This window comes from Amblyomma mixtum, chromosome 2 (genome assembly GCF_055824585.1).
Source record: "Amblyomma mixtum isolate Tamu chromosome 2, ASM5582458v1, whole genome shotgun sequence".
NCBI classification, from domain to species: domain Eukaryota; kingdom Metazoa; phylum Arthropoda; class Arachnida; order Ixodida; family Ixodidae; genus Amblyomma; species Amblyomma mixtum.
In genome coordinates, this window is record NC_143013.1 from 103,881,568 (window position 1) to 103,907,838 (window position 26,271).

A 26,271-nucleotide genomic window follows, 5' to 3' on the forward strand; every position below is an offset into this window, starting at 1 on the left:
GCTAAAGTAGCCGAAGAATTTTACACAAATCTCTACAGTAGCGATTGCAATCAGAATGCTACTGAGAGAGGAATTGGAACACAGCAATGGGACATCCCGCCAGTAACGAAGGAGGAAGTAAAGAAAGCCTTGGGAGCAATGCAGAGAGGGAAAACAACTGGTGAGGATCAGATAACAGCAGATTTGTTGAAGGATGTAGGAGAGATTGTGCCCGAAAAACTAGCCACATTGTATACGCAATGCCTTGTAACCTCGAGCGTACCTAGAGCTTGGAAAAACGCTAACATTATCTTAATTCATAAGAAAGGAGACGCCAAGGACTTGAAGAATTACAGACCGATTAGCTTACTGTCTGTCGCCTACAAGGTATTTACTAAGGTAATCGCTAATAGGGTCAGGACAACCTTGGACTTCAATAAACCAAATGACCAGGCAGGCTTTCGTAAGGGATACTCGACAATGGACCATATTCACGCAATCAATAAGGTGATAGAGAAATGCGGAGAATATAACCAGCCCCTATATATTGCGTTCATTTATTACGAGAAAGCATTCGACTCAGTAGAAACCTCAGCAGTCATGCAGGCATTGCGAAATCAGGGTGTAGAAGAGTGTTATGTGAAAATATTGGAAGATATTTATAACGATTGCACAGCTACCATAGTTCTCCATAAAGTCAACAATAAAATTCCAATAAGGAAAGGTGTCAGGCAGGGAGACACGATCTCGCCCATGCTATTCACTGCCTGTTTGAAGGAGGTATTCTGGGGCCTGAAATGGGAACAGTTGGGGATAAGAGTTAATAGAGAATATATAAGTAATTTGCGATTCGCTGATGACATTGCCTTGCTAAGTCATTCAGGACATGAACTGCAAAGCATGATCAATGAATTGGACAGGCAGAGCAGAACGGTGGGGCTAAAAATTAACATGCAGAAAACCAAAGTTCAACAGCTTAGCAAGGGAACAGCAGTTCGCATTTGGTAGCCAGGTGCTGGAAGTAGTAGGAGAATATGTCTATTTTGGGCAGGTAGTGACAGCTGATCCAGATCATGAGAGGGAAATAACTAGAAGAATAAGAATGGGGTGGAGCGCATATTGCAGGTTATCTCAGATCTTGAATGGCAGTTTACCAATATTCCTCAAGATAAAAGTATACAACAGGTGTATCTTACCGGTACTCACCTATGGGGAAGAAACGTGGAGGCTAACAGAGAGGGTTCAGCTTAAGTTAAGGACAACGCAGCGAGCTATGGAAAGAAAAATGATAGGTGTAACGTTAAGAGATCGGAAGCGAGCGGAGTGGGTGGGAGAACAAACGCGCGTTAATGATATCCTAGTTGAAATCAAGAGGAAGAAGTGGGCTTGGGCAGGGCATGTAATGCGAAGGCAAGATAACCGCTGGTCTTTAAAACGGAGTGGATTCCAAGAGAAGGCAAACGTAGCAGGGGCTAAAAAGTAAAAAAATTCAGTTGTGTCTCCAGCGTCGTGGAGACACAACGGAAAATTTTTACTTGATCAAGAAACGAGCAGAGCAGGGCGCATATGCGACTGAGCAGGCAACGCTTATAACAAAGGGCAGAAAGAACTTGAAAGGTTAGTGATAAAAATACTGCTGTCTTGCACGTGGTGACTATGTCCCATACCAATTCATGATAGGAATATAGTCTCCACGTACAAGGTACGTGGAGACTGCGGGGTTCGACTGTAGCAGTATTTTTGTTCATTGACCTTTCCACTTTTCTGGCTTTTTTTTTGTCTGCATTGCCTGCTCAGTCGCATATGCACCCTGTTCTGCTCGGTTCTTGATCAAGTAAAAATTTTCAGTTGTGTCTCCAGCTTCGCCCGTGTGAAGGCCTTCTCTTTTGTACGCGTCCTGTTCTGTGGCTTCCCTCCCCAGTACCGTGCACCAATTGGTCCAACAAGCTACGCTTCTACAGGTAAAAAATGAGTCTCCGAGAATACAGCGTTTTTTTCTTCTGACAGCGCGTGTGTCTTGAACGTCATTTGACCGTTTCGAACCAGAAAGGCTTCTTGTTTTTATGATAACCATGAACCCACACCAACAGGCGTGACTCCGAAAGAGAGAGGAGATGGCTGAAGTTCGCCACCCTGCGAGCAGTGTGCTTTCCCCATTGGTCGTCAGTATCAGTACATCCTGGAATGCCAGTGAAAGTGAAAACAACTCGCTGAATCTCAAGCAAGGACACTGTGGGCGTCAAAGCAATAGACGATGCTACATTTCCTTTTCCCCTCATTTTTTTCCGCCTGCCGAGTTCAGATTAAAGGATCTCCCCGCCGCCGCCTTGGTGCTATCGGCGAAGCAGCGCTCCATTATGAAGACCTTACTGAGTTCACAAGTTAGCAAGCTAAGAATGAATATCGCATCACTGCCGGCAGTTATGCGTCGTATAGCGACACATTTTGCCCTCGCAGCAATACTTAGTGTCACCGCATTGCTTCCCATACCGCTTTGGGTGAGCGTTCGCGCGCGCCAGTGGTTCTTCGTGCGCATACTATCCATCTCGGAAGCGTTGTTTCCGTGGAATGACGCCTTCGATGAAAGCCGTCGCGCCATGATGGCAGCGCTGGATGACGTCGAGTCTCACGACGCCAAATTGCGGTCGCAGGGCGCCGTCCGCGTGCTGGAGATCGGTGCAGGACTGGGAGTGAACTTCCCTTTTGTGCGACGGAAGATCGAGTATTGGAACATCGACCCCAACGCGCAGTTCCACAGTGGCTTACTGGAGGCGATAAAGAAGAATTCAAAGGTTGGCTCTTTTTTTTACTCACAGCTTTACTAAATTCAAAAAGGAAATTTTTCACGATTTCTGCCGTGTAGACGAGCAGCTCTGTCCGCTGGTCTCTTTTGTGTTGCGGAGAGTGGTCGCGCCGCGTGAATTAGGTTCAAGCTTTCATATTAGAGGCAGCTCCAATTTGTTATGCACAGAAGACACCAATGAAGCCGAGGAAAAGATCATAAGGGATGTAAAGTTTCAAAAACTGTCTTGCTCTGGGGGAACCCTTAGGCCGGTTCTAGAGGGAAGGCAAAGAAGAGGGTCAATAATGGGAAGAGGTATAGGAACATGTTGCCCCTGGTCTAAGGTGTGCGCACCTAAAGCCAACCCGATGACAGTGTGCTATAGATTTTGTAATGTACGAATGTTTGAGGCTGATTTTTTTTTAGTGTAAGAAACGCACTACGTAATTTCCCTCTAATTCTTCCTCGACTTCATTAAGCTACACTTGTTGTTGGGCTAATTGGTAAACCATGACCTCAGAAGAACCAGCGCAAAAGGACAACGGACAAAACTGAAGGAAGACGACACGGACAGAAGAGCTTTCCGTGTCGTCCTACTTTATTCTTGTCCGTTGTTCTTTTGCGCTGGTTCTTCTGTGATCATAGATTAAGCTGTCGCTTCTATAATGCACTTGCCACATTCATGGCAGGGTTGCAGAGCAAGCTGCTCGGACGGCTGCTTGCTGCTTTTAGTGACACAGTGGGCGCTGAACAAGAGGGGTATATTTATATGTTACAATTTAGGTGATCTTTCCTAACCAAAAAAACAAAAACATAAAGTTATTGAATGACTCTGCAGCGACCACTGAAGTGCACCGAACGAGCTCGAGCCGTCTCCCACAGGAGAGGAGAGACATAAAAGAACGCTTGATAAGGCAAAGCAAAAGAGCTTAGTTAACGCAACTATCAGGTCCAAGTTCTGCCGCTAGAGCTCCGGCCTCACTCTGATAGCTGAAGACAAAATCGTGATATAACTACGACAAAGCAATGAGCAGCCCCCAGACGTGCGAATCCAGCCGGTGGATTTCTATAGCCTAAGAGAGTTCATCTTGGTTACACAGCACCGCGATGCCAAGGAGGTTAGGATTGGCTGAAATGTCCTTACTGTGCGGCGGTTTCCAGATTCTCGTTTCCTCAGCCAGTGAAGAGAAAAGCCACATGACGTCCACTGTGATCGTCATTAGCGCTCGTGACGTCTTCCAGTGCCCTTCCATTCGCTGTGCTCGCAAAGCTGGACGCTTTGACTATGTGATATCACTGCGTTATGTAGTACTGTGGAAGTGCATGTCAGAAAGTTTGATGTAAATTTTATCGCAAACTATAATGAAAATGCTTCCGATCTTTAACATTATTTTTGCGCCCCCTCGCTTTTATGGTTGCTGCGGTTAACAGAAATTCGGTGCTGGGCTTACTTGATCTCCGACCTTAACAAGTCGTGCACAGTGATTCGCGTTCAGTAGAACGAATGCAAGCGTTTTCTAGGCCGCTACTTCAGCGCCTAAATACCGATGGATATTTGTACGCACTGGTGTCGATCCAGCTAGTAGAAATAGCGCCAAGAAGACGACGCGAAGAACGGACGACAGTGCCGTTTCCTTTTTGCGTCAAGACCTTTATACTATAGCCAAGGAAGCCAGCCTTAGCGCGCACGAGAGAGAGATAGAGTGAGCTACGGAGTTGCAATTTCTCTTCCACTTGGACAGATGTTCGACAGACAGGCGCTCGGTAGTAATCGGCAGTGAGTGAGTCGAAGTGCGATTTTTGTTCAAACGAAATGCACATGGCCCCAAATATTTCTATTTCGCATTCTCAGTTCTCGCCAGAATTTTCAGCCATAAAATGATTGCAGCTTCGAAGCCGGTTCCTAGTGCAAGTAAGGAATGAGTGATGCGGGACATTCTGATTTCGACTAAGGAGAAATATTTGTTTAGACTAGAACCAGACAAGATAGTATTTTATGCAGTCAAAAGAAGATATATAGAGGGAAACAGTATACTATGGAGGCAAGAGGAGTTCTTTAACTTGACGGATTACACAAAGCCATATGCTACTGTCTAGCTCGAAAATCTTAGCGTGTAGTTTTTACTAAGACCCGCTGCGGTTTACACTTGCATAGTATGTCGCATGTGGAGTTTAACGTCCCGAAGCAATCCATTGAGCAGGAGGGACGCCGCAGTGGAGGACTCTGGATTAGCATAGACCACTAGGGGGGGGGGGGGGGGGGGGGTCACCGAAGTGCACACGAACATATTTGTCTCCCCCCCTTCAAAATGCGGCTGCCGCGGCCAGGACTCGATCTCTGCTACCTTTGGCTCACAAGCCCAACAACAAAGCCACCGAGCTGCGGCAGTGCCAGCTAATGCCCCGAATTTCCACCTTCCTTGATTGATGCGTGGAATACTAAGTATCCCAAGTGCCATTAAACCCCTGACCATCCGCTGTAATCGGCAACAGAAAGCGCCTTTCCGGTACCGGCTTAAAATGCTGTAGACGACTCTTATTTAAGCGAGCATCATAGTGCCAGTTTATCACCGGTTCAGTAACCGTTGCACGTCATTGGCTTCGTAACTGCATGGGAATTATGCAGCTCAGCTCAAGCGACATATGTTAGAAAGGACTTATAAAAAGAAAGAAAAATAAAAGTGCCCTGGCCGCACGACAGGCCGCTAACCGCGATTGGGAAATTTGACCGCGAGAATCCGTAGAATATAAAGACTTTTAAACAACAATGCTGGTATTCTACCAACTGAACCCTAAAAGAAGGACTGCAGGACATCAAAAGCTTGAACATACGCGTTTTAGATCCTTAGCTATTTTAGCTCTTTCCTCAGTTTTGTACCGTTCTCGTCGCCGGCGTCCGCACCACCACCTGCCTCAGCTGTCACGTAGCAAAATGGAAGATGAAAATACCTCTCTCCATTGTTGGGAAAGTGTGGACTAGTGCCTTGGGTGCCTGTGTGTAAGGCTGCGGAAGGTAATTGGTTCGAACACCACTGTGGGAAAAGGCTGAGTACAAACGTTCCGTTGCGCGGCGCCCGGCTTCTTTTGGTGTCGCACTATAGAGCTAACGATCGAACTTTCGCTTGACACACTCGTAACAGTGTTGTAATTCTCTTTATCCAATTCATTATCATCATCAGCCTGACTACACCCACTGCAGGTCAAAAGCCTCTCTCATGTGTCTCGAATTAACCCTGTCCTTTGCTGGCTACGGCCACCGTATCCCCGCAAACTTCTTCGTCTCATCCGCCCACCTAATTTCTGATTATCTGATTATCAACGCATTTACGAACAGTTCGTTTCCATTAAGCAATGCCCTTTCCTTTCATTCTGTCATTCACTCACTTCGGTGTCATCCTTTAAACAAACTCTTGGCGACTCCACACTCTGGCTGTTTTACTTTCGCTAACTGTATTTCTTTTGCGTTATTCTCGGATTTATTACTTTCGTATGATCCATATTTGTGTTAAATTTGGCAGCCGTACCTCCTTTCATTGAAATAAACAAACTTAATTGCGTTGCACAATTTAATTAGTGTTCAACGCTCAGTAGTTGAGTAATAAGCGAAAGTAAAGCAGGGAGTGCATATTTCGTGTATATTATATATCTGAACTAGAAAAGTTCACTATAAAAGTTTTCAGGTCATCTTCAGGCACTTTTTCGAATTATTTATTTATTTTATTTATCTATTTATTGATACTGAAAACCCGTAGTTTGGATTTTAGCAGGGTGGGGATACAAATTAAGCAGTTGAACAAAACAGGCAAAAGTAAACAAAAAGTAACAGTGCAAGTTGAAGCTCTTCTGCACCGTTGGGAATGCAACAATTAAACATATACAACTGAACAGTGAAATAGCAAATGCAATAAAATCTAGGTGATATGTTGCGAGAACAACGTCAGCGACGGCTGCAGCACTTCAGTGTTAGTAAGGTTATTCCAATCGGAAATAGTTCGTGGAAGGAATGAGTATTTAAAGCAGTTATTTCGAACGCGATAAGGAGTTAATGTTAGCTAGTGTTATTGTCGCGTCGCATAACCGGACGAAAAAACAAGCAAATCGGTGAGTTCCAATCTGTAGTGTCGCTTGATTAACTGATACATAAATTTAAGTCGTGCACAACGATTTCGCTCCGATATTGTCGGAAGGCCAGCTTGGATTAAAAGATGTGTTACTGATGTACGTCGGTAATTGTTATATATGTATCGTGCCGCCCTCTTTTGAACCTTCTCTAATTTATACATGTTAGTTTGCGTGAACGGGTCCCAAATGATAGAAGCATAATCTAAGGTAGGCAGAACAATACATTTGTAAGCAAGTAGGCGTACAGATGGGGTAGACAATCGCAATGCCCGTCCCAAGAAAAACAGTTTACAAAAAGCGTTACACGTTATGAAGTCAATATGTTTATTCCAACTAAGAGTATTAGGCTCTAATTGTCACTCTCATAGCTTAGTGCGAAAAGTAAGTGTAATGAGGCTAATCACACTTCAACTGATAAGCCGTCCTAAATGGGAGATTGCAATGCTAAGTTCGGAGCAACTATTTTGAATCGGGGTGTACAATAGGAGTTCACTTTAAAAAATATGATCAGCCTCGAGGCGTCATTGATACATTGAGACCAAAAGCAGAGAGCGATAGGACAAATGACAAAGTCTGCGTCGGTAGTGTCTACTCAATGCTTTGTGCTTAATGCGTTAGCATTACAACTGCCGCCTTCGCAATGTCTGTCCGTCTTGGGTTGTATGATGGCAATGAGTTGTTTTTGGAGAGAAAGTGAGAGAGTGGAGAGGAGAATGGTCAAACAAAGTAATTGGGGGAAGTCAAAGGGAGAGGAGGAAACGCGGTGGCCAGTTAGAAAAGTGGTGAGATGAGAGAAAGGAATTTTAATGAGGGAAAGGGGACGGGGAAGGGGTAAAGATGGAGAGAAGGAAGCATGGCGGCCAATCACAGTAGTTAAGACTGAGAGAGGTCCAGAGGAGGTAAGCGCAGTCTTCACTCTCGGTAGCACGGTCGCGGCGGTGCTTGCCCATTTTGTCTGCCTGTCTGTGTGACACCTCCAACTTCCGGGCATCCTTCGGGCTCGAGAGGTGCCTCTTCTAGCAGGGCACCTACCGGTAAATGAGCATCTCCCATCTACGAGTGAACCCCCCCCCCCTCTCCTTCGCCTACCAACCTCCGTTTTCGAAAGGTCTCAAGCCACCTGCATTCACCCTCCAGACGGCTCGCGCATCCACCCAACCACAAACGCTGAGAAGCCTTCCGATACCTCACACTCGTGGTGAAAGCAAATCAAAGCAGCAAGACGCTTGTCTAATAGAGACGCAAACGCCAGGTGGACTCTACTGCTATCCCTCACAGCAACGCTTGGATCACATCGATAATTTGATTTTTTCACTAATGTAAAACTCACTAATGGCTTTCATCAATTATATATTGTGAGGTGTATAATATATATCCCTCAATATATACGCACCGCCACGCCAGCGTAAAAGTAATGGTTGCGCTGAAGCTATACCGATGCATTGAAAAAAAAAAACGTGCATTTTCCTCCGTACGTTTTGGCCTCCATTTGACACTAGGAGTGCGGTACTAAACCGAGGCTGCTCAGGATTAGTCGTCTGAGCCAACATTAATATGTTCTTACGGTTGAAGAGGACCTGTCGAGCAGAGAATAAGCAAGGAAGCATTATTGGTGATAGTTACTGGCTAATTGTTTTTGGAGAGCATGTCTAGCGTCTTTTACTCTGTACAAACTTGACAACCTTTGACGATGAGCCATTATTCTCCTTTTAAGCACCCGCCGCGGTGGCTCTGTGGTTACGGCGCTCGGCTGCTGACCTGAAAGACGCGGGTTCGATCCCGGCGGCGGCGGCTGAATTTCGATGAAGGCGAAATTCTATGTGCGGTGTCAGCGCACGTTAAAGAACCCCAGGTGGTCGAAATTTCCGGAGACCTTCACCACGGCGTCCCTCACAGTCAGAGCCGTTTTGGGGCGTTAAACACTAATAAACCAAACCATCTCCTTTTAATTGCACTAGCCATAGTGGCACAGCGCGAAAGACAGACACAAGGGAAGGCGGGACAACACGACGTTGATTAACAACTTGAATTGTTTATTCAGAAAGGACTGCCTTTATAGATCAGATCGCGTGGCAAAACGTTCGATTAACCTTCACAAGAATGAGATTGCGTTCTTGCAGATGGTGTCTCCGACACAAGAATTAATTTTTGAGTGTGCATCTTACAAACGTCACCTGTTTGTGTTCCTTGTGTCTGTCTTTCGCGCTGTGCCAGTATGGCTAGTACAATTGAAAACCAACTCGCCCAGCTTTCCGTCCTACAGCTCCCCTTTTAAGCACTTCTGTGTGATGCAAATAAAGTCAGCTCCACGCTTTCTTTATTTCTAAGGCGTTCAATGAACACAACGTTATAGCTATGTTTTAAGCCGAGCACAAAAACGAAAGAAAATGATCCTAGGCAGACGGATTTGCTTCAGAGTGTTGAAATAGATTCTTCACTCAAACGAGCTACGCCCCATGTCTTATTGTTAGGCGTCCGAAATTCTGATTTCCTTATATCTTTCTACTTGCGTAACACGTTTCTCTTGGAACTGCGGCTAATGTGCCCATGGGAAGCGACACAGGCATAACTGACTGTTGCCTTTATTTTTAGGGCAAAAGTCTTTAATGACTCATCGTTGTCGACAGGTGGTTGTCAGCAGAATGTTGTCAGCAGAGGTGTCACGCTTTTTCTAGTCAGACCAGAAAAAAAATCCTTGAACACTATGGGATTCGAACGACCATCCTTCCGCTCCGCAGCCGAGCGTGCTAATGGCTACGCTACTTCCTGCCAACGCATATGTACTTCTCCTTGCCTAGGACGCTGGAGAGCCTTTGCAGAAAGGCGTCGAATCAGACGGATGCCTCCAAAACGCCCTCCAGTGTCTCCAGCATTTAAGATTCACAAACAATAGTGTATTTCACTAACACCTTAACCACACACCAGTGACTCAGGCAGCAACACAGCGCTAAAGGCTTTCTCCTCACCGCACTTTAGGTCAACAATCAACACTCCGCCGCGTTGGCTCAGTGGTTACGGCGCTCGGCTGCTGACCCGAAGAATGCGGGTTCGATCCCGGCCGCGGCGGCTGAATTTCTTGAAGGCGAAATTCTAGAGGCCCGTGTGCTGTGCGATGTCAGTGCACGTTAAAAAACCCCAGGTGGTCGAAATTTCCGGAACCCTTCACTACAGCGTCTCTCATAGCCTCAGTCGCTTTGGGACGTTAAACCCCAATAAACCAAACCAAACTTTAGGTGAACAAAGTGCTCCCCTGAATTTTTTCTAATGCGGTAACATAAAGACGGCCGTGAAGGCGAGAATTGCCCGGCGGCGTAGGAGTGTGTGTGAGGCCTGCACCTACTAGGTAGTGTTTATGGAGATTTGCCTCTCCAATTATGACACCTGTAAACTAACCCCCCACCTCCGGCCATTCTCCTCTCCCCTCCCCACTTGTAGGAGAGAGGAGGGAAACGGCTGGAGGAAGAATGACTCAGCAAAAATGAAAATGACTGAGAAGAAAATGACTCAGACAGCAGCAGGAGTACGGGCGAATTATACAGCCTCCCGAGTAACTATGCGTGCAGAAATGAGGCTTGCAGGAGTTATCCCAGGTGGTCGAAATTTCCGGAGACCTTCACTACGGCGTCCTTCATAGCCTGAGTCGCTTTGGGACGTTAAACCCCAATAAACCAAACCTAAATAAGCTATTCCTTCTCGCAGTACTCGTGAAGAGCAATCTGGCTCCGAAAAGCTGCTCCAGTGGCTGTGCTTGGGATAGTGGCCTGGGAGTGCTGTGGTGCACCGCTTAACCACTGCGCCACTACGCCGGTAGTGGTTCGAAGACTCGCCGCGATCTAACAATGCGGCACATTTTGAGTAGTTAGTCGACTTCGGAATGGAATCAGAATTGGAATTGATTGAGGACTGAAAGACAACTGACTTAAAATTGAAATAGGATGATGACTGTGACAGAACCTGAAATGGAATAAATTGACGAGTGGAAGAAGAATGCGGCCGCACTGCCACTGATATTTTATTTCTAGCGGTAGTTTTGTGCGGTTGAAGCGTGATGACAGGGCGTGGTGCCGTTTATTAATTCTACAGGAGCAAGGTGTTGCCATAGACAAAATTGTTTCGAAAAGGGCCTCTCCCTCCTAAAAGTGATGCTTACTGAGCTTCTTACTGAACATGGGCGCCGTCATGCATCATCGCTCTAGCTTGCGCACGCGCTACTGCAGTGTCCTCTTGTGGCAAATAATGAGGCGTTGTAAACCACAAGAAATCTGGCAGTGCAGTTGTTGTGGTAGAAAAACAAACAACCAGGAAACAGCATGTTGCGTGCAGCGTTGCAACCTGTCTTCTTGCCTACCGGCCTATTTTGAAAGCTCACCAGGGATAACATAATGTGTTGTCATGTCCCTAGCAGTGACAATAGCCTTGTCCCAGCGGCCACAGAGTACATTGTCGTTGGTTTTAAATGTATCCTTTTGAATGTGCTAGTTCGTCTCATATTCCCCATGTCCTCTTCCACACAGGTGCAGTTGAAGCGCAACATTGTCGGCTACGGCGAGAATATGCACCAAATTCCCGATGGCCACTTTGACGTCGTTCTTACGTCACACCTCCTGTCTTCAGTCAGCTGTCCAGAGAAGGTTCTGCAGGAGTGCAAGCGGGTCCTGGTGAAGGTAGGCAGCAGATGCACGCGGACACCTAGCAGTCCTTCCTTTCTTTAACTGAAGACGTGCTTGTCATTCGTAATCTGCATTTATATCTTTTGATGGAGTGCAGCGACTCCGCAAGCCCAGGATATTAGAAAAAGCCTTTATTAGCATCCACGCTTGCCACCAAGTGCCGAGTGGGACTAAACACTCCAAATCACAGCGGTAATTTCGGATTTTCGGTACATCCCATTGATTCTCTAAGGCCTAGAAAATAGTTGTAGTGAGCAAAGAAGTATTTTATGGGCCATGTTTTGCATCCAGGAGGAATAGTCGGCCATGGCAAACACCATGTTCCCGCAATCTCTCTGAACTCTCTAGTTTTGTCAGTTAACGATTTTAGAACACCACCATTGACTTACGTGGTGTGCGCTACTGGCGGCCAAAAGATGGCGCAAGTTGGTGAGGCCCAGGGAAGCTGAGCAGTATGTTATGGAAAGGACCTTATAAAAAGAGACCATGCCTACTGCATCATCTTCTGCGGCTTTCCTGGTCAGCCTTACTTGTATTTAATGCCGTATTTAACGCAGTGTTGGCACAGACAAGGTGCATCTTTTCTTATACAACATTAGCAAGATATATCCTTACGATATGAAAAGCAAACGCAAGGTACATTTTTGACTTCAATAATTTTTGTCACCTAAAAAGGCTTCGGGCCTATCTTTTCAGCCTTGTCATTTCGAACACAGGTCAAATGACGCTTAAAGAACACGTCCTCCCCACTTTCTTGAAAAGCCTGCGCAATAGTGGAGCTGACGAACTTTTTTTGTAAAGGTCCATTTCGTTTTCAAATCATTTGACATTTTGTGATTGATCGCAACTTGCTGATGCGCAAATCGTGTGGATGACCTCACGCTGACTGTCGGAAAAACGCCCATGCTACCACTTAATTTCATAACCCGTCCCACCTGCAGGTATTTGAATAAGCATGAGTATGCGACCATTCACTTGCACAAGCATGCCCGTACCGCTATTTTAGTACTCGGCAAAAAGGAGATTTTATGGCCGCCGACGAGTAAAAACATGTCCTGCCGACGCGTAATTTCATGTAAAAAGAGAATTAGAGTTTCGATGCCCTCAGGCTACGGGAATCGGCGGTAGTAGCGTTCTTCTGGGCGTTGGCGGACCAGCTCCGAAGCTGCTGAATGAACGGGCATGATAGAGCATTTGAGTTAAAAAAAAATACAAATTGAAGCATGACACCCATGTGATGAATCATTTTCTGTCACATTCCCTATTGCTTTCGTCACGACTAAAGTTGCAAGCAAACAAATTACAATCAAATTCAACTGAAAGTGAACCGAACTTTCACAAAACTGACCTTTACTTTACATGCACCGAAAGTGATAAATTTGGTTGTACAAGAGGGGCTGCGTGTAATGGCTCTTCACCTGCAGGGAGGCCGGCTGCTGTTCATGGAGCACGTGGCTCAGCCCAAGGGAACCATAGGAAGATTCCTGCAGGACCTCATCGCACCCATATGGTGGTACAGTTTCTGCGGATGCTGTCCAAACAGGACGTCCGGTGAAGTCATCAAGAACGCCGGATTCGCTGAGGTCCACATGAAGGAAGCGCAAGTAGAACTCCCCAGCGTCATCTCCCGCCAGATGTACGGCTTTGCGGTGGCGTAACACGAGCCAAAGAGTGCAGCGCACTCAATCTGTCTATGTGAATAAATATCATCAATATACATACTCCTCAAACAGACGCCTGAATGAAACTTATTTTTCCTGCAAAACGCCAAATACGTCACTAGAGCAGGTTTTGTTTTGGGTGTCACCTTTCACCTTAAGCGTAACTTACACGCCTATATACCGCAGCACCCTTGCTTGATGTAAAGTATTTCGTGCGCGGCTAATTACAAAGTGCCGAACTACCCTCGAATGTCAATTAGCTTTAATCTAGACATCTAATACTTATTTTTTAAAGCAGAATACGGAGAAAAAACTGTCATGAGGTTAAATGCCGATTTGCCCACAAACCTTACCATTCTTAGCGAATCTCAAAATTATAAGCAGTTCTTGATTGGAAAAGCCTTCTGGGTACCGCTAGATGTGAAGTGGCTGAAATGCTTTCAATTCGGTTATCTACCGGGCAAAAAACGCTGAAATGCAGAGAGAAAACGTTGGTTATAATGGGTTTTCTTCAGTGCACCAAGGCCGCAAGTATGAATTCTTTGAGAATACTTGTGCGTGCAGTGATTCCCGTTTATGTACCGGCTGCTCTCACTTAGAGCCCAATTTCTTCAGACAAGTCTGCTCAAACCTGTTGGTTTTTCAGCCAGCTCCGGATCCTTGACAGCTATTCTGCAGGGAATTAACATCTCATCCACCTGTTAGGCATTTCAGCTGCTTATTAAGAGTAAATTTTATGCTGCGATAATTTTAGGCTTGAAACTATTTTAGCTCGCGTTGTCATGAGTTCCAGTTGGACGTCGTCCAAAAACCCTGCGAAGCTGAAACACAAACTCCAGTCAAAGCTAACGAAAATTTCTTTGAAGAAAGGCATCAATAGCGACATTAAAATTACAAGAGGGAACTCAGTAGCTTCCCGATATAAACTAAACAGACGAAGCTGTCAACTCCGCCTGCGATTACCAAGCTTCTAGCGGTCAACAGCTGCGTTACGGCGAGGTGTGAAAATGCTCCCTTGCATAGAACCCACCCAGCCTGAAAATATTGTTCAGCTATAGAGCGCGTTCGTTGAGAGGCAACGTGTTTATTCATGGCAAACAGAAATATGACGTCCCTGCTAATGATGCAACATAACACACGCACTTTAGTTGGTTGGTTAGGCTATGGAATTTCTAAGCATAATCAGAAGCTTCATCTTTTGTCGACAATGGTCTTTCTGGAAAAAATAAAAATAAACTTGACAAAATGAATGAAATCTCAAATTACTGGGAGAACTAGACATGCCCAGCAATAATGGCTGCCCCTGATTTTCTCTAAAAGTGATACACTTAGTACAGCTTTATTTCCCGGAAGTACGTTATAGTGGAGAACCTTAAGTTCACACCTTTTTCAATAAAATGAGTTAAAATGAATTCCAATGCCATTTTATTATTTGTTAAGGTCATTTTTATGTAACGTGCTTTATATTCGGTGTCCCCGCGTTTCACATTTGCATATATCTGCTATTTTTCTACTGGTCTGTTTTTTCTGTACCCTCCTGCTTCCACAGCAGTAGCGAAGAAAAACAAATAAAATTATCACCCATTACGAGCAGTCACAATGGAGGGACAAGAGGAAAGTTAATCTGGGATAAGTAAGCCTTTATGTTGTCGCAATCCGCTGTGCATGGCGGTGTTGAAGAGAATAAAGTTAGCAGTCCACTCCGTGCTACGCCCAGATTACCCCATGGCCGGAATGCATGAGTGCTGTACAGCGTTCCAGCATAGTTATAGACATTTTATGCGAGCAGCGAGCCATCCAAAGACACAAAAGCTTTCACACTGGAGAAGATAAATGTGGACAGTACAAGCGCATGCAGGCGCTGACCTGAGAAGAGCTCGTGTGATGGAGACAAAAGAGCAAAAGAGAACGAGAAAGAGGAAAGAGCAGCGGAGAACGCATGACAATGAAAGACACTGACTCCATTTTTTCTCCATTTTTATGCGTAGCATATTGCAATCACTCAGTTCAGCCCTTGGGCGCTGCCGGGCAGCCAGCAAACCACGTGACGTGACGTCACGTGGTTTAGTGACGTCACCAAACCACTTAAAATATAAAAAAACAAACAAAAACAAGAAACAAGAAAAAAAGAACAGGAAAAAAAAGAACGGCTGAGCATGGTGGCGGTTGCCACCGCCCCGTTTCAAAGGGGGCGCTCCTATCCATCCATCCATCCATCCATCCATCCATCCATCCATCCATCCATCCATCCATCCATCCATCCATCCATCCATCCATCCATCCATCCATCCATCCATCCATCCATCCATCCATCCATCCATCCATCCATCCATCCATCCATCCATCCATCCATCCATCCATCCATCCATCCATCCATCCATCCATCCATCCATCCATCCATCCATCCATCCATCCATCCATCCATCCATCCATCCATCCATCCATCCATCCATCCATCCATCCATCCATCCATCCATCCATCCATCCATCCATCCATCCATCCATCCATCCATCCATCCATCCATCCATCCATCCATCCATCCATCCATCCATCCATCCATCCATCCATCCATCCATCCATCCATCCATCCATCCATCCATCCATCCATCCATCCATCCATCCATCCATCCATCCATCCATCCATCCATCCATCCATCCATCCATCCATCCATCCATCCATCCATCCATCCATCCATCCATCCATCCATCCATCCATCCATCCATCCATCCATCCATCCATCCATCCATCCATCCATCCATCCATCCATCCATCCATCCATCCATCCATCCATCCATACATCCATCCATACGTCACGGAGGAAAAGCTGCTGAGTAAATTGAGCGCCGCCAAGCAATACCTCGCGCAAAAAGACCGCGCAATATGCAACGCATTCTTGGCTTAACCAAGCTAAGCTTGGGCATCTTTTTTTCTTCCTGTGCTCGTCATTTCTGCGCACTCTATTTCTTCAAATACAATAAACCTCAGTTGTTAGTTATCGCTTAGGCGAGGGCGTTGTCGCTTCAGAGCGGAAACCGCGTCTGGGGTTATACGACGACAGAGCAGGGAAAAAAAAAGGGGTTAATGGGAGAGCAAAAGCCCCTCCTGTCGCGCCTTCTTTCGGTGCTTCTGATAAGGAGGACAGGGAGAGATCGAAACGCTCAAAGTGGCTTGCGTGCAGGCAGGCCTGTGTGCAGTGTATATGGTATATGGTATACAACAATGGTATACACACCTGAGCGCTGAATATTACCCGAGCTTCCCGTTAAGCAGCAGCACAAAGCATGAAACGGGCAAACTTTTGTGAGAGGAGATAAGAGCACAGTTAAAAGCATTCATCTCCACCGTTTCTGTGAAGCAGCAGATTAGCGCTGAATAGTTTAACGCGCGTAAGAGCAATTCGACTCCTCTTGCTAAAAATTAATTTTAAGGCCGTTTTTTAGCACCAAGAGCGGCACACATAATTTTAATATTTTGAATATTTCTCATGTGTGTGTGTGGGGGGGGGGGGGGTGGGGGGGGTTACCGCGTTCCTAATAGCCTGAGTCGTTTTGAGACGTTAAGCGCCCAAAAAACAAAACCAAAAACAAACATTTTTTAGAAGCTCTGAAATGAGCCTCACACTCACGTGCTAACACGGTCGCTAAACTTCACGAGCATCTTTTACGGTAACGTGATTTTGGCGTCTCTCTGTGAAAGGCCTCACTTTTCCCATGTGATGAATATGTTGCGCTTGACGACGGCTGACATTTGCGACTGTAGTGTGAAATAGAGTTCATGTTGTGCTCAGTTCCCAGTGTCGTACAAGGTGTAGAGAAGTTAGTAATATTGAAGTGTAGTGAGCAGAGAACAGCGTAACTACAGGGGATAGGACACACCCCGCTTCAATGGTCTTTTCCCAGACTGTTGGGTGCGTTGCCAATTCGGCAAGGACCGCTGCTAGTCAGAGTCAAAATGACGCATTACGAGTACTCTTTCCTCGTCCAATATCAAGAATGCTGAATCCATAAAAATAGCTAGCGGAAATACCTCGCCTGGAGGGCAAGAAGAAATAAATGGTTAACAAAGGCCCCGTGAGAAATAGTAAAGCTCTGATTTCCTTGCCAAATGCCAGCGCATGGTTGTTTCGTGCTCTCAATGAAACTGGCTATCGTTTTAAGAGCAATGAAAGTACGCCTGTACTTTGTCGTGCCGGCGCCCACATTTCGCTGGCGGGCCTGTCTAAACAAGCGCTGCGCGCTCGCCGACGCTCAAAACAGGCCCAGACTTTCTCGGACAAGTCGCGACATGCAGCGTGACTCATCCCGCCGCCGCGGCGCCGACACGGACCCTTCCTCCTCTCCTCCTCTCCGTCGGTGCGAATTCCTCCGACGCTCGCCGGCTCTCGACCATTGGTCTAATTTGAACGGTGGTCAGTGATTGGAGGATTTGAACGGCTGGCTGCCGTAACCGTTACCAGCGGCTATAAAAACGGAGCCGCGCTGAACCCGAGCAGCAGACGGGCAGCAGAAGAGACATCACGCCGGAGCTACGCTCGCCGCCGGGGCCGCCCTTCTTCTGTGTGCCTGCCCGTGGTGCTCATGACCCTTGTATCATGTAAAAGCCCTTGTACATACTGTACATAAACGTCCTTTTACTCACCGTCGCCTCGACCGTTTCCTGGCTCGGACACCCAGTCCCAACAACTTTCAAACAGCGTACCATCTGTAATGTACTACAGCGCCAAGTTTACAAGCACGGGTGCTCTGACGAGGTTTACCACGTGCGCTCCGTCGTCTGCGTGAACGAGCATTGCCTTCAGTCATTGATCTCCGTAGGGCAACATAATGCGATTCTTTCTTACCTAGTGGGTTTGCTGCAAAAATACAACGTGCACACGAATTCACGGCGCCAAAGTAGGATGTAATTGTTTGTTTTTTTTGTCACGAGCCATACGGATGAAATGATTTTTCACTGCGAGTGATATGGAGGGGGGTGAGTGCCTCTCACCAGCACAAGAGGAGAAGGACGTCAGAGTGAGAGGAGATGAGGTTTCTTAACTAGCAAAAATGTCGCTTCGAATATATGTTTCACTAGTGCACCTGTAATGTCATTTTACGGTATCCTTTTACAGTGCGACTAAATCCCAAGTGTTGCTTTATGCCTGCTGCGAGAGTTGACTCAAGAGTATACAGCGATGAACAGGGCGAGACGTAGGGCCATTGAGACTCAGAAAATGGGAGGTGCTCGCCGAAGAGCCAGCCTGAAGGTGTGAAATCCTGACAAAATATTATTTACACCACAAAAATGCAAGCGGGACGTCCGTATACAGGCTGGATACGATATCTATACGATTCTGACAGTCTAGGAAAGTCCTTAGTTTCCTAGGGGAGAAACTAAGACATACCAAAAGATTACGTGACACTGCTCACTGGTGAACGTCGCCTAGCCACCTAACAAACTGACGCCTGCCTCTAGGAGAGGGCGAATTCACGCGTCCTTTGGTGGTCAACTGAAGTTTGGCTGAATGTCGTGACCCACGATGCACGTGGCTGTCAAGCTTGTTCTTCTCCGTCCGGAAACGTGGAAGAATGCGATGCGGGAAGACGAACCAGCGAACAAGAGCGGGGGGCTCTCCACGCGTAGCAAACCATCAATGACGCGGAAGGGACAAGGAAACGGGAGGCGACGGTGTCGTTTATCTACCCCAATTCAAGAGAAGGACACCTGCGTTGAGCTGAGTTTTTTATTGCATCCAGTTCGAATGCAGGCGTCTTCAGAACAGGCCCGACAACATCAGCAGGCCTAATCATTGCTGCGGACAGCTAGCTACGCACTGACTCTGATAAGAAGCTTGAAAATGGATCAGGGAAGCCAGGAAATTGAGCTGATGTCGCCGAGGATAGTCGAGATGTTTGGAGCGGGCGTGTGCGAAAGTAAGACACTCGATATCTCAATGCCGCTGCTGAGGGCACGCAAGCGACAAACGTGTGCTGCGCCACTTTCTACACTGCCGTAATTCAGCACACGCACGATATTTCTGGCGCCGGTTTCCGCGTGCGCGAAGTGCAGGGGGAAGAATTGCGTAAGCGCATTGATTAACTCATTCGTATTCTTCAACCGGCGCACAGCGCGGCAGGCTATAAACGAACCTCTTGCGCGAGTTCTAAGGGAGCTGTAATCTAAATCGGGCAAAAAAAAAAAATGACTTCACAGCCGTTGCTTTTGTCAGCAGTTTCCTTGATGCATTAAAATTTTATTCACACTGCTGATAGTAGGCGGCTATCAGGGCCCGAGACGCGCAGTTGATGGATTTGCATGCGGCAAAAAAAAGTACATTTAGGAAAAATGGTTCTTTGCTGTGCAGCTGCTAGGGAAAATGGACTCCAAGTCTCTCTTTCCTCTGAATGATTGGCAGCATCATTTTGTAACACGTATTTATTGTAAGTCGAACGGGTGGCAAGTGCGGGTGACGGGAATTCGATCCACCCCTCCTCTCCCCCCCCCCCCCCCAAATGAAGACTTCGAGAAAGCTCGTGATGATGGCTATAAAATGACCAATAATCGTTTTTCAGCCTTCGTTTTTTAAAATTATTACTTGTCTGTGGTAAGCGCATGTTGGTTGTGTTTGATTTGGTCGAAGGCTGAGTGATATCAAGATAATTCAGCAGTTTGATTTCCATTTACTACGAACGTATTAGATCATACAGCCATCTAAATCATAAAAAAAGTGGGGTCTGAAAATCCTAAACTCAAATGTGACCTTAGATGAAAAGTGACGTATGGTAAATAGCATGTAAACAACAGCACCAAATAAGTACTGGGGTGCTTGGGAAGAAAAGACACACAACACGCATTGAGTAAATAGAAAAAGATACACAGGAAGAGGTGATACAAGGCGTTGAAAAGAAACCGCATATAGAGATGGCGAAAAATTGTATGAACAAAGCACAATAATACATGAACATATTAACAATGCGTACCAAAAAATAAAATACCAAAAAACGCCATATGAGCTTCAATATTAGTATCACAACAAAACCTCACTTGACGTCTTGTTGCATGGTGTAAAATTACGATACTGCTTTTACTACGGATCACTGTTCATACCATAATGACATGTTAGAGGATATTTTAATGCGGGGCATTTATGATTAGCTCATAACGTTGACTACTTTTCAATTATTTTTTCTTCATATCTTAGGCCAAATAAACATGTAGAATACGTTACTATTAAGAAGGCCGTGCACACATCTTTATCAAATAGTGGGACAGAAATATTTCCTGGCTTTAGGGGAAGTCTATATTTAAGCAGCGCACGTTCCATTAGCGTATGTCCTGGCCTCTTGCAGGGATCCTGGTCCTACATAGCTTATTAAGCAAATAGAACCTTTTTGGTGTAACGCTCTACATTCTGTGTCCAACTCTTACTCGCACAAAATTATACGTATACCAACTTTGTGCTTATGAGTAACTACACGCTGACAACAGTATCACATTTATCACGTTAAAAATTACGTACTCAAGGTAAGCTCTGAACACAAGCTACTCACCGAAAAACAGCGCGCTTACACGGGACAGAAAAGTACTATTTAGTTGAACCTTCAGGCAAAGATTTTATTTGTATTGCGTGATACAGAGCATAGAGCTACTCAGGAAAGAATCTGTCGTCATTGAATGCGATCCAGTAAGGTTTAAAGAATGTCTGATGTGTTATCTTGCTGTATAAATTGTTTCATTTCCCTTTCGTGACTTTATTTCTCTTTATGCTTTTGTTGTGTGTGTGTGTTCTTTTGTTTGTTCTTTTTTTTAATTATTTTTCCCTCACCAATGTGATTCATGTTGAAGGTACTCCCCCCCCCCTTATGTAATACCGCCCCCAGGTGCCTTTAAAGGTCAAATAAATGATGATGATGATGATAAGAAGACACGCACCGCACACACAGAACCCCATGTGTGCTCGTGTCTTCTTTCTCTGTCCCGTGTAAGCGCGCTGTTTTTCGGTGCTATCATGTACCAGCTGGCCCGGCAACTATCCTAAATACAAGCTAATCCTTATCAAACATACTGCTGAAGCAGTATAAGTTTGATAAGCCAAGCAGGACAGGTAATCGGCCCAATATTAAAAATGGATGGTTTCACACCGGTTGTTTGTAAGGCTGGCCTTTGCCAATAAGTTTCCAATATTGGGCCGGCTGCTCGGGCCGCCCTGTGTAATTTGTTTTCAATGTTGCATGTTCCTCACTACTGGGGCTTTGGCTTTGATGGAATTGGCGTAGGAGTGCGAGAGAAGCTGTTGAAGAAAGCTGAGCGGCGGAGCGCCGCCGAGCTCGCCAAGCCCAGATCCGAGGGGACCTTTGTGCACAGCCCCGCCGCGGTGGCTCGGTGGTTACGGCGCTCGGCTGCTGACCCGAAAGACGCGGGTTCGATCCCTGCCGCGGCGGCTGAATTTCTTGAAGGCCAAATTCTAGAGGCCCGTGTGCTGTGCGATGTCAGTGCACGTTAAAGAACCCCCGGGTGGTCGAAATTTCCGGAGCCCTCCACTACGGCGTTTCTCATAGCCTAAGTCGCTTTTGGACGTTAAACACCAATAAACCTAAACCTAAACCTTTGTGCACAGCAGTGCAAACTGAACCTCACGCGCCGACCAGCGCTTTCGGAGTCGTGAAACGCTCTGTGTGTAGCAGCGAGGGAAACGCGGAGGCAAACCGGCAGTCCTGAGAATACCTCGCTTCCAAGTCACGGTAGCCGAGGCGCTGCGGAGTGGATTCAACAGACTGCAGTCGAAGGATCCCGCGTTCACAGGCTTGCTAACCATCGGGCAATTTTTCTACTGGTATTCTGTAGTACCTGATGCCAGTACCACAGTGTTCGCGGCTAATTGTGCAAAAGCCGCAAATAGTGTTCAGATTTTTTGCACAGACAGCATATTGGGAAATATGCACTGAAGCGAATTTTTATTATATATCACCATCATCATCATCATCAGCCTCACTACGCCCACTGCAGGGCAAAGGCCTCTCCCGTGTCTCTCCAATTAACCCTGTCCTTCGCCAATTGCGGCCACCGTATCCCCGCAAACTTTGTAATCTCTCCGCCCACCTAACCGCCCCCTACTACACTTGCATTCTCTTGGAATCCAGTCTAGGGCCTATTTTCGGCTTTTGTCAGTGTGCGTTTTTTGATAGTTCTGTGCTCTAAAGGTCATCCTCTTTTCACGAAAAGGGAAGCATTATACAGAGATGTGTCCGATAGCATTTTAGCGGCCCATTTGAGCAGCTACTTGCACACAGGTGGCTGAGGTCAGGATGTCGTAAATGGATTCAACAGAATACAGGTTCCGCCGGGCACGAAGTTCTTTTTATTTAAGCTAAGCACTGGAAAGCAGCCTGTCAAGACATTCTCAGAGCAACAGGGCTTTTGCATGCACTGGGATCCTATTGCCTAATATTTAAGGAACCTGAAACTATGCATCACGTTTTTCTTTACATTCCTGCGAGAGGGTGCACTTTTGGGGTGTTCTACAGAGAAGAAGGTTACAAAATGTTTGCTTTGGATTCAGTTGGTATTCGAAATTTAGCGATAATGACGAAGGATTCATAACTGGCTTAATTATACATACTAGCCTCCACTGTTTAGGACGTTTCCACTTGGCCGGTTTACATTGTGATCCGGAAGCAAGGAGATGTATTTCCGAGAGAGTATCCCAGATTTTTGTTGAAAAACTAGAAGAATTAATTTGTGTTTGTGCCGCAGTGGATACCTATGGTAGAACCTTTTACACAGCATAAAGAAATTGGAAACTTCTTTTAGGTTTCATAAGATGTGGCAGTACTCCTCCTTTGTTCTTTTTTGTTTTTAGCCTCATAACAACAGTTTGCGGAAGTCCGGCAGTTAAAAACAAATAAAGTGTAGTACTTGTACGTTCTGTTGTAACTGTGCTTTTAACGACTTTGTTGTTATGTGCTCTTTACAGAGTGATGACGGGAGGGTGTTCTCTCACACATTTAATAGCTGTGGTAATAAAGTGTTATTTCAATATTTCGGCGAGAGTTGCGTAAACGTTGGCCTCACGGATGATTAAGAAATCGTTACCTTAGCCACTATACGTGACGTTTCAAAAAAGGTTACAAACACAAGCAGGACATTTGTTTACCTTCTCTCCGACTAAATAATTCTTATGGATATTCGCACTGGCAACGTTTTAGTAGCAGGATGAGTTAATTTGGGTCACTGATGTTTTAATGGAAACGCATTCGCCCATTTGTTTTGCCAAATCTAAGAACTATAGTTTTCGGCGCAGTCGTGAAATGTCAATAGCGTCATCATTTAAAGAGAATACCCTTTATTTTTAATGGTAGCATGAATGACTAGCCTTTGGTAAATACAGGGCATAATTATCTTTTTAACTACTTTTATTTTGCCTGTTTTAAAGGCTTTCGCTGTTGGAGAAAATATAGGCGTTTAACTATAGCGCTTCCGTTGCTGCTCCACGCTAGCTGTCGTTGTTGAGGAGTACACAGAGTGTACGTGTCCCTCTTCAAACTCTTTTCTGGTCGCTGTTGTTTACTTCAGGTTGCAATCAAAGTTGTCACTTTCTTCTGCGCGGAAACTTCGCCGTCAGATCTCTGCTCGTGCTATTCAGGCACGGGATATACCGTTGTTACGCGGGCAGTTTCAACTGACGTTAGGTTAAACGACAGTTCAGTTTCCAATCGATTGTAAGGTAGCAGGCTGCAGCTGCACGACACGCTTCGCGAAAGTCAGTTTACCCTCTCAATGACCTGAGAATGCAACGTGCCGGCAACGTACAGAATAAAAACTGATCATTTTTATTATTTTTATCTTTAAGCAACGATCCACACGTTATTTCATTGAAGCACAATTTTATGCAAGATTTGTGATAACCGTGATAACCGCTCAACTAAGCTGAACTGAACTGCCATTGAATACATTCATGCGAAAGGAGTATTGTTCGTGGGAATGAGAACAAAAACTGCTCCTCAGGGAGCCATCTTATGCCAGCCTTCTCCTGGCTTGACTAACCCAATTTTTTCGTAAATGAATGGGCTGCTTAACCGCTAGAGACGCGGTGAGTGCGCGCTTTAGGGGACAGGGTAAGCCCTATCTTTCCCATGTATTTTAGGGATTCTGTCGGTACACTTTTCCTTTTGGCGTACTGGGCACGCCCGATAAACCCCCTCCCCGCCAAGTGTAGCTGATAAAGGAGCCTACGCACTCCGGGAAACCCGGAAACGAGGCCGCCAACCTTTTAGCCCGAGGTTCTTTAAGCGGGTTCAGGTGGCCTCGGATCGGAGATTCACGAAGGAGCGCATGTACTCATTCAGTGAGCTGACGCAGGCCTACAGAGCCTCGCACCAGCTCTGCCGCCGGCCCCATACCTCCCTAGATAACAAACACGCAACACACTAACGCAGACTACAGACTTCAGACACACACTCTCTTCTCACCCCTTACCATAGCGCACTATCATCCCACCTTCCCAACTCCCTCTTGCGCCCTATGCACAGAACCTTTCGCCTCTTCCCTCCCCATCCTCACCCTCTGCCCGGAGGACCCTCCCCAGCGTGGCCTACGGAACCTCAAGACATGGGAGGACTGGGAGACACTGCTACGCTTGGAGGACCTGGCCGTGCAGATGATCGCTACCGGCCGGGATGCCAGTGTTATGGACCTTAGGAACATAAACACTTGAGTGCAGTACGGTCGTATGAGGACCTAGGGGCGTGCCCCGTATTCCTTTCATATAATAAATTTTTTTTTATCTCTTCCTCGGTGCACTTTCCTCAACAACCAAGAGAGATAGGGCCTGCCTCTTTATGTCGTTCTTATCGTTGATTTCAGCTCTTTCAACTCAGCCAAACTGTGCAACACTGTTGCATCTCGAAGACAAGAATTAGGCTGCTTTTGGCAGTGTTTCTGCACTGTTTCTGTCCTTATACCAGGTGCACCTATTTACTCATTCACAAGAAGCTTTGAAGCATATAAAAAAAGTCTATGGTACCCTTCGGGTTTCCCAGGCCATACATGCGGCTTGTCATTCTTACCCGGTGCCTGTACTCATCCACTGGTTTCAAGCTCGCACAGATGGCGATAACATCGCAGCTGACATGCTATCTCATTTAAAAGACGTCCCACAAACTCCCACTCCCTCCTTGCCACCAGGTCCACTTCTGACACATTTAACATATTCAGTGTCCATCAGGCGGCCTACGCGTGATCTTGTACCTACCCCCTTCCCTCCACCTAGCACGGGTGGAGGAGGTCTCTCTGAGCCGGCTGCGGGTCGGAGTGGCCCTTAAGCCTGTAGTTCGCAACCAGTGGCGAAAAATTCCAGTGGCGAATTTCCTTCGCCGGAAAAATGCCCTCACTGCAAAGCACCCGCTTCTGACACCACTGTGCACCCCCTACTGTGGACATGCCCAGGAACTTCGCTGGTGCGTGCTCGTGTTCTTCAAAAGGCAGGTCTGCCTTTAAACACTGGCTCGAATTTTCACTTGTCGTTGACAAGAACATTTGCGCCCGTAGTTTATGGAGATTTTTATACACAGTCGTATTTCATGATCTTTTGTAACGTTTCCTAGCGTTCGTTACTGACATCACGTTTTATGCCGTGTGGCACCTTTAGCTTGACAAATAATAATAATAATAATAATAATAATAATAATAATAATAATAATAATAATAATATGTGTCATGTGGGTAATGTAAAACAGGTGGGCGTGGAAAATACATTGAGCTGGCGTTGGCTGGAAGCCGACCGACCTACTGCGTCCTTAACTTAAATGAGCTTCGCTATCAACAACATGCGTCCAGTTCTGATCGGTTTCTTAAAGCGTATGACCACATCTTGGTCCACCAGGAGACAAACAAGAATCACGAAAAGAAAGAACACGAGCAAGGAAAAATTTTGTTTACGTTAACTGCGAATACAAGGGGGGTACTGCGCACAAAAAGACAAGGACAAGAAGATAACACAACAAGCGCTTGTTGTGTTATCTTCTTGTCCTTGTCTTTTTGTGCGCAGTACCCCCCTTGTATTCACCATGATTGACCGA

The 26,271-nt window shown here is 46.0% G+C and overlaps 1 protein-coding gene across 1 annotated transcript; it reads left to right on the forward strand.

Annotated features, from left to right (window-relative positions):
* Positions 1-2,375: 2,375 nt before the first annotated feature.
* Positions 2,376-13,211, forward strand: LOC149360360 (thiol S-methyltransferase TMT1A-like). The gene is made up of 3 exons (XM_089572296.1): positions 2,376-2,771; positions 11,398-11,547; positions 12,978-13,211. The coding sequence occupies exons 1-3, from the start codon at positions 2,376-2,378 to the stop codon at positions 13,209-13,211; spliced, it is 780 nt and encodes a 259-aa protein (XP_089428422.1).
* Positions 13,212-26,271: the final 13,060 nt, after the last annotated feature.

Coding starts and splice junctions, on each gene's coding strand:
- LOC149360360 (XM_089572296.1), top strand. CDS start 2,376: ATGAATATCGCATCACTGCCGGCAGTTATGCGTCGTATAGCGACACAT. Junction 2,772..11,397: donor CGATAAAGAAGAATTCAAAG/GTTGGCTCTTTT, acceptor TCTTCCACACAG/GTGCAGTTGAAGCGCAACAT. Junction 11,548..12,977: donor GCAAGCGGGTCCTGGTGAAG/GTAGGCAGCAGA, acceptor CTTCACCTGCAG/GGAGGCCGGCTGCTGTTCAT.